The sequence below is a fragment of the Marmota monax genome, unplaced genomic scaffold (genome assembly GCF_021218885.2).
Source record: "Marmota monax isolate L192 unplaced genomic scaffold, Marmota_monax_Labrador192_F-V1.1 WCK01_AAM20220418_F8-fsc00014, whole genome shotgun sequence".
Lineage (NCBI taxonomy): Eukaryota > Metazoa > Chordata > Mammalia > Rodentia > Sciuridae > Marmota > Marmota monax.
The window spans coordinates 15,649,228-15,661,694 of NW_026695222.1; the positions used below are offsets into that span (position 1 = coordinate 15,649,228).

General features: G+C 38.2%; 1 protein-coding gene across 10 annotated transcripts in view; it reads right to left on the reverse strand.

Annotated features, from left to right (window-relative positions):
* Positions 1–1,030: 1,030 nt before the first annotated feature.
* The window catches only part of Ncoa6 (nuclear receptor coactivator 6), a 90,606-nt gene continuing 79,169 nt past the window's right edge, over positions 1,031–12,467 (reverse strand). For 9 of the 10 annotated variants that reach the window (XM_058575583.1, XM_058575582.1, XM_058575586.1 and 6 more), the window contains 2 exons: positions 8,793–8,941; positions 1,031–1,568 (listed from right to left, as the gene is read on the reverse strand). In XM_058575583.1, coding sequence (XP_058431566.1) covers positions 1,525–1,568; positions 8,793–8,941 — 193 coding nt within the window. In that variant the 3' untranslated portion in view covers positions 1,031–1,524. The remainder of the gene's footprint in view (positions 1,569–8,792; positions 8,942–12,467) is intronic. The other variant, XM_058575584.1, reaches the window with a different exon arrangement.

Below are 12,467 nucleotides of genomic sequence, written 5' to 3' on the forward strand. Positions count from 1 at the left end.
TCTTGGGCACTCAATTATGGCAAGGGCCAGGAGCCACTGGAGGGAAAGTCTGTTCCTAGGAGGAAAAAGCAAAAAGGCTGAAGGCCACACGAGACATGGACAGGGCCCCAAGTCCTGGAGTTCCCTGAAGGCTGGGAGGAGGGCTGGAGCAAAAGCAGATGGCTTTAGAGAATATGCAAATTTTAAAGAATTCAGTCAAAAAGGGAAAAATTGGGTATGTTGATGACAAGTCATTCTTAGGCTTCATACAGATAAGATATAGGGTAACTAAAGAGTGGGGTGTGGTAGACATCTCTAATAAAATATACAACAGAAAATGACCCCTTTAACTTAGGAGTTGCTCAAGTAACTACAGAATTGGACTAAAGGTGGAAACCTGACCTAAAGTGGGATAATTTCCTTAAAATTTTTTTTTTTTTTTTAGTTGTAGATGGACACAATACCTTTGTTTTATTTATTTATTTTTATGTGGTGCTGAGGATCAAACTCAGTGCCTCACAGGTGCTAAATAGGTGCTCTACCACTGAGCCACAACCCCAGCCCCTAGTGGGATAAATTCTTGATGCTGGTACAAAGAATGTTGGTGATCAGACTAGGCTTACCCTCCGAATGGAGGAGATGTGAACATAGTTGTTTGGGGCAATCTGTCACACGCATGGAGGAGAAGCAGATATATGAGGTGGAGAGAAAGTGCCATTTGAATTGCTAAGTTTCCTATCTCTAGAAAATTTTGGGTGGCCTTTGATCCTAAGCTGATTGTTATTTTACAACACAAAGAAATTTGACCAATATATATCAAAGTACCTGGTATAGGGCTGAACAGGGCTGGTTTCTTTAAAGCCAAGGAATTGAGTGAGCAAGCATATGCATTTCCTAAACTTGCCAGGTGGGCATTTCATGTGGATGTTTTAATTTTAATTCACAAAGAAGGCTATGTCTACTCATTTATGATCCAAGGAAAGCTTGCTCTCCCAATGATCCCTTTACCTTTATGTTCTATGACAATGACATTTATTTAGCACATTCAATATTTCACATTGTACAAACCCTTAGATTCTCTTTATTCACTGGTCCATTTCTACAACAAATACATCCAAAACACTATATAATAAAATTATTTACAACATTTCCAAATGACAAGATTGCTTTTGCCCCTGCTACGGCTATTCACACACAGTACTTCCACAGCACAATACATCATTAGAGGACCTAAAAATGCTCACCCTGTACTCTAGGCTGCTTAGGAAATGTGAAAACTAATAACATTTATAATGGCATTAGCTCCTCTCAATACATGGCAACATTTTAAAAATCTTGAACTTCATCTTGCAACACCAAAAGGGCTCAACAACCCTGCTTTTTCCCCATTGCACTTTACAAAAACAGGTTGCAGGGACTAGGAAAAGGGCCACATTATTAAAATGACTAACTGTACAGAAATAGATTTAAAAAAGTCACAGCTCAAAATTGCTCTTTGTAAAATTCACACACATTTACAAGTATCAAGTCACCGTCCAGCTTGTTTTACTTGGATTTTCTTCGCTTCGATTGCACTGCACTGGTTATGTCTGTGGGGAAAAGGAAGGACACATTCAGCTGAGACAGCTCTTCACCACTCAGCCCGTTAGGCAGTCCACAACAACCAGGGCTGACCAAAGTGCAGCTCCAAAGTGCGGTCTAGTGTACCTGAGTACAAATCAGTCAAAGGGGCATTCAGTATGGAGAAAGTCATGGCTTTACCTGATGACTTATGTGGAAAGAACATGTGGACCTCATACCAGGGCCTGGCAACTGGGGAAATGTGATACAGGTGGTGGGAAATGAAATACTCACCCTGCTGGAAAAAGTGGCAGGGCGAGGAGAGAGCCCTTTTAACTGGGCAATTACCCCACAATCTCCCTAACCAGTTGCCACCACTCAATAAAGTATGGATAGACTGACAGTGCTTTTGGTACAGAGTCAATAAGTGATGCCACAGCAAGTAAATAAATTGTGCTAGAAATCAGACTTTGGATCCCTTTTGGAACCAAGCTACTATTTTGCAGTAAGGGACTCTTCAGAATAAGCAACAGCCTTCTCTGAGCCCATGTAAGCTTGAAGGCTATATGGAAGAGATGGGAACTTAGTAACATATACAGGTTAACAGTGACATAAAAGGGAATGACTTATGTTTTAATTCCTTTAACTTCTCTTGTATCAGTGTCTTAAATCAATTAAAAAATTTTAAAATTATAGATGGACACAATGCTTTTATTTATTTTTATGTGGTGCTGAGGATTGAACTCAGTGCCTCACAAGTGCTTGGCAAATGCTCTCCTACTGAGCCACAACCCCAGCTCTCTTAGATCAATCTTATCTCAGATTTTAACCATTTTCTCAAAAACTTATCCATACAAAGTTCTTCTATGGCAGAGTATGATGACTAGCTTAAAGCTCTCCAAATATAAACATTATTTAAAAAAAATTTTTTTAGTTATAGATGGACATAATATCTTTATTTTGTTTATTTTTATATAGCAATGAGGATCCAACCCAGTGCCTCACATGTGTGAGGCAAGTGCTTTGCCACTGAGCCACTCCAGCCCTCCAAATTTTTAAAAAATCTTGTTAATTGACTAAAAAAGTCACTTATTTTTCATGCTGCTCCATTGTAGATATTTTTGTTTTAATATAAAAATATTTTAAATGCTTCTCATCAAAGGGAACAAATGCTTCTAACAGATAAATATTTAAAAAAAATTTTTTTTTTGTATGTGTGTGGTACTGCAGATTGAACCCAGGGGCACTCTACCACTGATCTATACTCCAGACCTTTTTATTTTTTGAGACAGGGTCTCACCAAGTGGTTCAGGCTGGCCTTGAACTTGTGATCCTCCTGTCTCAGCCTTCTGAGTAGCTGATGAATCAGATTTATCCATTTCTGGAAACTAGGCTAAATTTTCTGATGTTGCATGTTAGGTTTGGTGTTCCTAAGCAATTTTTCTCTTGTCTTTTGTAACATAATTTTTAAAAAAATATTTTTTGTTGGAGATGGACATAATAATTTTATTTTTTAAATTTTTATGTGGTGCTGAGGCTTGAACCCAGTGCCTCACACGTGCTAGGCAAGCACTCTACCACTGAGCCCCAGCCCCAGCCCTGTATCATAGTATTTTGAGAACACAGACTCCCATATATATGTAAACACATTTTTTTTTTCTGCTGTTAGCTATGGTAATTGCTAAGAAATGAGACCTACATAACTTTCCAAGAGGTGCCTGTGCAATATTTTCATTCTTCCATTGGTGAATATTTCCATATGTAAGCCATGTGCCAGGTGGTACACACCTGTAATCCTAGGGACTCCGCAGGCTGAGGCAGGAGAATGGCAAAAACATAAAATGGCCAGCCTCAGCAACTTAGTGAGATACTGTTTCAAAATAAAAAACAAAAAGGGCTGGGTTATGGGGCTGGGGATGTGGCTCAAGTGGTAGCGCTCTTGCCTGGCATGCAAGCGGCCCGGGTTCGATCCTCAGCACCACATACAAACAAAGATGTTATGTCCGCTGAGAACTAAAAAATAAATATTAAAAAATTCCCTCTCTCTCTCTCTCCAAAAAAAAAAAGGGCTGGGTTAATTACTCCTGGATTCTATCCCCACTGCCCCAACCCTCATTTTTTTTTTTCCCCAATATGATGAGTATTTTCTTACTTGGGAGATCATGTTGCTTGTCTCATGTGGTAGAATCAGTCTCTCTGATTTACTTATTAGTCTTTACTAATCAGAGGACAATTCATCTGACAGGATATTGATAATGTTGTTTTGTTGTTGTTGCAGTACTGGGGATTAAATCCAGGGCCCTAGGAAAGCTAGGCAAGCACTTTACCACAGAGGTACATGCCCATCCCTTTTTATTTTCTATTTTGAAATAGGGTCTCACACTAAGTTGCTTTGAACTTGAGATTCTCCTGTCTCAGTCTCCTGAATCACTGGGATTACAACCATGAGCCACCTAACATGGCTCAAGGCTGTTTTTTAAATGATGCTACAAAAGAGACCAGTTTTAGGCAGTCATTCAGGGTTTTCTCCCACAAGATGTATCTATTATGCTCATTGCATTTTGGCAATAAACGTCTGCTTTAATTAATCAAATCTGTATATTTGAAAAGTTTCTTATTTATTTATTTATTTTTTAAGATGTTGCTTCTCAAGTTACTGGCTGTGGGAGGATTAGGGTAATCACCTACTGTGTTGTCACAGGCACCTTAGGTTGTCTCAGGAACATCACAGCTGCTGCTATTTATAGATTGCTCTTAATTTCCATAACATTAACATATTTTCCCTGTTTCAAACTTATGTTTTGATTTCATGTTTTTACTGATCCATTTTCTGAATATAACACAAATTATCATAAATAGAAGAGTAAATAAATAATGAGAAAGGAAACTAGAAAAACCATTTCTGTGTTCATATGAATTGATGTAAGTAAAACTATTCATTTGCATGTTTGTGAACATTATACAATTTTAAAAGAAAGTTCACTGATTTGTGGAAGCCAATTTTTGTGTTTGTAATTAAAAGTGGAAAAGAAAATTCAACAACCAAAACCAAAAACAACAGATCAGAGAGTGACAAGCCAACCATGTGGACCTCCTTGGACTTGTTCAGAAATCATCCATCCCACCTGCTCATGCCTGGCAGTCTATCAGGCCTTGGCCAGCATATCAACATAAGCAAACTCTGCTCTCACAGCAAGAGCAGGACCAATGTTACTGGTTCCTCACAAAATTAACACTTTTTATTAGAAACTGTTCACTATATTTTTCAGCCTTTAAGATTTTCTTAAGAAACAGAATGAGGCCAGGCGTGGTGGCTCACACCTGTAATCCTGGTGGCTCAGGAGGCTGAGGTAGGATTGCAAGTTCAAGGCCAGCCTCAGCAACATAGCGAGGCACTGCCTCTAAATAAAATTTTAAGGGCTGGAGATGTGGCTCAGTTGTTAAGCGCCCTGGGTTCCATCTCCATAATAAACAAACAAACAAATAAACAAAGAACCCCAAAGAAACACAGAATGTTTATGATTTTGTGTGTGCATATATGACCAAAATCATTTAAGTGCAAAAAGGACAAATCTTTTTTTCCCCTCTCTAAAATTGGGAAAAATCACAGATTCTGCAGGAAGATAATTTGTATTTCAGATAGGCAACATTATATGTGTCTCCAAATTTGAGATGTGTACATTTTAGAAAACAGCTTGATATTTTGTGATCAATTTCTGGGTATGGGTTGAAATTCAATCATAGGAAGTTATCTTATGGCTTGGTTCACATTTTTGGACACAACACAGCAGGCCAAAAATATGCATATTATTAAATTAAACAATCCTTTAATTTGGATTCAGGACCTATTTTTTTTCTCTTAAAAACCCCAAAGAATTATGGTACTCATATCTAATTTAAAAGGTAATTCTGGGACAGTGAAAGAGTAAAGCCTCGGGGCTTGAGGCTGATGTGGAGATCTATACACGGTCGTGACTCTTGGGGCTAGCTGGAATTCTGCCATCCTCTAGAGAGACACTTACTCATACCCCTCCAAAAAGATCACAAAGCCTGGGAGGGTCATTATGGCTTCTTCTAGGCCAGTTGTTAAGCCTCAATGTTTAGGCACTTGAAAATAACTATGACCACCCTGGAACCATAACCAGTTTAAGTATATAGGCCTACTTCCTACCTCCCAACCCCCCAACCAGCAGAAAAGCTGGAAAGATGGTTCTAGCTTTCCAGCTCTTCTTGGCTGGCAGTTCTCTGCAGAGTGGTTCTAATTTGAGCATCTGTCCAGCTGTTTCTGAGATTAATTCTTTCTGGTGCACTGTAAATTACTTTATTAGTACCTTGAGGCTCTGGGCTCAGGCCAAGTTTTCAAAACTCTGGTGTGTGACATCTTTTATTTTATTTTTATTTTGAGACAGTCTTTCACTAAATTGCTTATTTAGGGCCTTGCTAAATTGCTGAGGCTGGCTTTGAACTTGCAATCCTCCTGCTTTGGTATCCCGAGCTGCTGAGATTATAGGTGTGCACACCATGCCTGGCTGCTTGTTTAAAAGTAATTAAATATAGACCATACTCAATTGCTTAGAAGATGTTAATTCTTTAGGAAAGTGAAAGGCTATAAGGACATGCAGAACTGAGGGGAGGTGGATTTTCCTATGGAACTCCATACACCTTTCCTTTCATGTTTCAAGTTCAATGCTTTGTTATGTCAAAAGGCATGCTCTTTCCAAAGAAGTTTCTGATTAGGAGGAGAAAGAAAGTTTTTGGCTTCATTTCTGTATCTAAAGTGAGGATATGTAAGAGGACCCTGCCTGTGGTGTACATAGTATGACTGGAAGGAAAGAAGGCTCTGTAACTTCTCCCCTTACTCTCCAGCAGGCCGAAGTGAGGTGGTATTATTATTTTAAATATCTTTGTTTTACCTATATATGACCTGTAGACTTGTGGCTTACTTCCAGGGGCACTTTTGAGGCATTACAACATTCTTGCCCATAAACATGACCTGCCAACAACAGCTGAGTCCTCAGGTCAGTTTTTGATGTCTAGTGTTGGTATGCTAGGATCTGTATGTACCAAATGGTACTTGGCCATTTCTCAGCAGTCCTGCTGATAGCAGGTACTCGGCCAGGATTCCAGCTCTTCTACAAACTAGTCAAGCTCAGCACATTTCCTGAGAGCATGAAGTAGCAGACCCTCTCTCAGATCTGGGCCTTTGCACCTGCTAGATCTTTTGCCTAGAATACTCCACTGAATACACACAGATTTTCAGTCTTTAGGTTTCAGCTAAACATTCGTTTCTCCAAAAAAGTCTTCTCTCACCTTGTAGAGAAGCAAGGATCCTACCCATGTGCTCTTATAGTACCATGTGATTTTGCCATCATAGTATCTAACACTTAACACCCTGTATTAAAATTTATCTTTCAATGTGGTGAAATACAAAAAATGTCTTTTCACTATTATACCCCTGGGTCTGGAATCTAGTAAATTCTTTTTTTTTTATACTTTATTAGTTGTTGTTGGACCTTTAGTTATTTATATGTGGTGCTGAGAATCGAACCCAGTGCCTCACACATGCTAGGCAAGCGCTCAACCACTGAGCCACAACCCCAGCCCTAGTAAATTCTTAATATATATTTGATAGATAATTATTCATTTAATAATTACTGATTGACACTTTTCTGATTAGGCACTAGACATGCAGTGGTGAACAAACAGTGGTGATCATCAGCAGACATGATCTCCTGCTCTAATAATAATTACCTATTACACAAACAGGTATAAAATTATATCTGTGTTGTCACAACAGTAACAACTGAGCTAAGGTAAGTGGGAAGAGTGGGACATTAAGGAAAAGAAGAGAGGTAGGAAGAGCACTTCCTGCAACAGCTATAACATATGCACAGGCCTTGTGATGAGAGGGATGAGGACAGCATGTCCTAGTTGCTGAGGAGGTGAGATAACACTGAGGGGGTATGACAGGGGCTAGACTGCCCAGGACCTTTGTGAATCATGATGAGGCTTTTAGACTTTAATCCTAATTACAATGGTGAATCATTGAAAGGTTTTATGATAGTGGGCAGCAATGGAGTTGGAAAAAAGTATCTGGATTTGGGTCACCCGAGATAAAATTTTTTTTTGGATTGAATCTGATGTGAGGGTGAGAGAGAGAGGGCTCTCAGGGAAGTCTTGCTTAATGGATACTCATTGGTTGCATTCACTGAGATGGGGAATAGTATAAGAGGACCTGACATCAGAGGTAAAAATCACAAGTGTCTAAGATCTCTAGGAGATCTTAGAAATACATTTACATGTACTAGAAATACATTTTTTTCTTTTTTGTGATACTGGGGATTGAATCCAGCAGTGTTCTACCACTGAGCTATATCCCCAGTCCTTCTTATTTTTATTTTGAGATAGGATCTCACTAAGTTGCCAAGGCTAGCCTTGAACTTGAGCTCCTCCTGTCTCAGCCTCCTGAGTTGCTGGGATTAGAGGTGGGTACAACCATGCCCAGCTAGCAACATAAATTTTAGACTCATCTGTAAAAGGTTGTAACTAAAGGAGGAAGGTATAAAGACCAATTGGGGGAAAATATTCATTAAAGAGAAAAGGAGACTTAGGATCAAAGTTTGAGGTAAGTCAACATCTACTAGCTGGATATGGAGAAAGATAAGGAGCAGCCAGAGAAGAAGCAGAAGTGATTGAGAGTTCTGGGTCACAGAAGCGAAAAGAAGAGTTAATTAAAAAATTAGACAGTAGTCAATGGAGAAGAGGATGTTGTTAGTGTAAGTTTCCTGAGGTCACAAAAGATAGGATCAATGGCACAGGTGGAGGAATTGGCCTTGGCCAGCTACTCTATCGTGGTAGGAACAAAGAAGGCTGCTAGTAAATTAATGTCTTAGTAGTGGGAAGTTGAAAGTTCCATTTTCTCAGTGAAGTAATTAATAAGAGAACTGATCACAGAATTGTAGAAAGATGGCTGGGCCATATGTAAGACCTATCTGAAGTGAGTGACCATGAATTTAAAGTGAGGTCAAACTGCCCTGTTTGTTTTTCTAGCAGTGTTTGTTGCTCTTGTGCACACACACACAAAACATTTAGTTAAATGAATAAACAAAGAAAGGATCAAACAAGTAGTAGAAATCAAAATAACCTGACAAATTTAAGGGATAAGAGTGAAGAAGGACAAAGTCCTCTGCTGCTGTGATAGAGACCCTCCTCCTCTATGTGACCCATGCATCGTACCACAGTCCACTGCTAACCTTTAGTCGAGCTGGAGGCTGAAGCAGGTCGGGAGGATCGCTTACGATGTCCATTTTCCACATTTTCAGAAGCCACAGTTGGCTCTTCAGTTCGGGAGTTTCTTCGGCTTGGGGTTTTGGACTTTTCAACAATCTCTTTTGGCTCACTGCTGACAAAGGGAAGCACAAAGTTTCCAAGGAGGTGAAGGAAACAAGTCACACTAAAAGTGACTCTTCAGAGTGTTTCATTCATAAGGTAGGAGATTATCTCGTTCTGGAGAGAAAATATTCTGCCACTGGGACAATAAGCATGAACTTCTCTACTATTGAGAATTTAGTTGGTCTAGCTTGCTACATTAGAGAAAATAAATACTAAAGCACATGCTGGTGAAATTCTTCAAAAACAGGTAACAGACTTAAGAATTAAGGACAAACCTCCCCCAAAACTTCCTCATCCCTCTTCCTAAAGTAATAATACTTCCCTTTACAAACTAAGATTTTGGATTTTGTGATTTTTTTTGAGTCATTAAACAATTTTTGTGTTTAATAAGTTGTTTGAAAACTGCTAATAACTTAAACAGCATCCAAAATCTAGGACACTGCAAACTATATTGGCATTTACTATGAGTCTGTTATAGTCAGACAATGGTACAAGTCACATTATGGAAATATATTCACAATACATTGCTACCTAGGTAGTATTAATTGTCCCAATCTCAAGCCTCCTTTTTTAGTATGTGAAGATCTATTATTATTGAGGATAGAGGGAAAAAATATTTTCATACATTCCTGATGGAGTATAAACTCAATAGTTCTCAACTTTGCCTCTTAGGGGACATTTCACAATGTCTAGAGACATATATATATATTTTTTCTTAATAGAACTGGATACTCAACCCAGGTCTTTATGCATGGTAGGTGAGTGCTCTACCACTGAGCTACATGTACAGACCTCTGGAAATATTTGATTGACATGACTTGGGAGAAGTGCTACTAACATCATTTGCATGGGGGCCAGGGATACTGCTATAACCCTACATGCATAAGACAGTCCCCTACAAGAAAGAGTTATCTGGTCCAGAATGTAAATTATGTTGAGGTTGAGAAAAACGGACATAAATCCTTTGTCTCAGAAATTACGTTTCGATTTTGCCTTAGGAAACAAATCTTTTTTTTAAAGCATTTTTAACTGTAGATAGACACAATACCTTTATTTAATTTATTTTTATGTGATGCTGGGGATTGAACCCAGTGCCTCACACATGCTAGGCAAGCGCTCTACCACTGAGCCACAACCCCAGCCCAGGAAACAAATCTTTTTACAGAGCTCTAATTACACACAAAGATATTAAAATGCTTTATTTGTACTAGTGGAAACAGAATACCTAAATGCCTAACAATAATAGATTAACTAAATCATGGCACATCCATATGCAATCATGAAAAATCATGTTGTGTAAGATGATTTTATGATAAACTTAAATCATTATTTGTGTCTGTGAGCATTCATATTGGGGACTGAACCCAGTGATGCTCTACCATTGAGCTACATCACCAGCCCTTTTTAATTTTTATTTTGAGACAGGGTCTCATGATACATTATTATGTGGGGGAAAAAGTTACCAATATTATGAATAATAAAATTCTATTTTCATTACTATATATTGAGTATATAGGTGTCTACATATGAATGAATGAATAAGAAATATATATATATATATACACACACACACACACACACACATATATTTGGCATAATATATCTGTATGTATGGTCTGTGAAGAGGACTAGAAAACGGTGAACTTAAATACATACAGTGAATATTATTGAATTATAGGAACACTGGTTTCCTGGTAAGTTATTTTCTTTGTAATTCTATGATCTGAATTTGATGTCTTTTTTTTTTTTTTTCTTAATTTTATTTATTTATTTTTATGTGGTGCTGAGAATCGAACCTAGGGCTCATACGTGCTAGGCAAGTGCTCTACCACTGAGCTACAACCCCACCCTATGATTTGAATTTGAAACTTTCTTAATAAACTATTACTATTTCATAGTTCAAAAAATGCATACTAAAACCAGAAAACAAAAAAGAAGTTAATTAAATATTATTGGAACTGAAAAGGCATAGAATTGGAGAAAAAATAATATAACAAAAGTGGTCAAAGACTACCTCTTCTGGGAAATCTTTTATGCTTCACTTCCCAAGCGGAGTTATCTCCGAGTTCACAGTCTGTATCTGGTATTCTTTAGCTCCCATCAGATTATATAGCACATATTTTAATGTCTTGGGTGCTCTATTAGATTTTGGGATACTTAAGGGCACAAACTGGTGATTACCAGTTATCTATTCCCCTTCACTGTTCACTCCTACCAGAAGACCCTTCATAGTAGCACCACAGGTAGGAACTAGGCTACACTGTTTACTACCCTGCTTTAAGTACAAGAACCACTTCACACCCAAACACAAGCTGAAGCAAGTCAAAGACAGGCTAGACTGGAGCTGGGGTGGAATTACAAGTCAAGAGGATTAACACCTCCTTTTAGAGGTTGTAAGGATGCCTTTCTGGCTGGGATTCCAAAAGACAAACATTCTGAGGAAGGAAGATTCTATATGGGGGGGCCTCTTTCTGCTGGTAAAACAAAAGCCAAAGTAATAATGCCCTTATGTTTATATGGTTAATGCTCAGACAGCTCTGAAACAAATACCCATAAGGTATTTTTTGTCTGATTAGTTTCTTTCTCTAGACAAATAGTTGGTGTATGTTTGAGAAATGCAAATGAATTCAAACACTGGCTCAGTCCAAATGAAACCTGACAAGGCAGAGTGATAAAGCCGGAATAGCATTGAATTTGGAATCAGATGACCAGGGGTCAAGTTGGAAAGATACTTTTATCAGCTATGATATTTAATTCTCTCTATGCATCAGACTCTAGATCTGTAAATCCATATTTTTTTTTCCTGCTATAATACAGAGATTAAAGGCGAGGGCTCTGGAGTCAGAAAGACTGTATTTGAATCTTAGCTTCATCCTTTACTAAATCCGTGAATTGGACAATTCAGTTAACCTCTCTGAGCTTTAGATTCCTCTTCTATTAGAATTTATTTTTCCTAATAGACACTGTAAAAATCAAGTGAGATAATACATTTAGGGAGCTTGTAGCCCAGAGTATGACAAGAAATAAAATTCAAATAAATGTTGGCTATTATTGCCTCCTTATGTGGCTGATATGAAGATTAAATGAGAAAATGACTGTAAAGGAGTTTTATAAACTAAGTTGCTGTATAAATATGAGATATTCTTTAAAATTTATCTAGTTCCTTCCCAGATGAAAAAGGGATGACTAGCCAGGCATGGTGGTGCACACTTGTAATCCCAGTTACTCGGGAGGCTGAAGTAGGAGGAACAAAGTATAAGGCTAGCAACTTAGTAAGACTGTATCAAAATGAAAAATAAAAAGGGCTGGGGATATAGCTCAGTGGTAGAGTGCTTTTCTAACATGCATGAGGTCCCAGGTTTAATCCCCAGTACCATACTTTTACACACAGAAAAAAGAATGATATTTGGAAGACATTTCTCTCCATGGGGCTAATGAGGTTGAAGACACAAATGTGCTTCATTTTGTTAAATTATGTGGGGCTGAATAATTAACAGAACAAACCATGTATGGGGTCAGACCCTACCTGGCTTTCT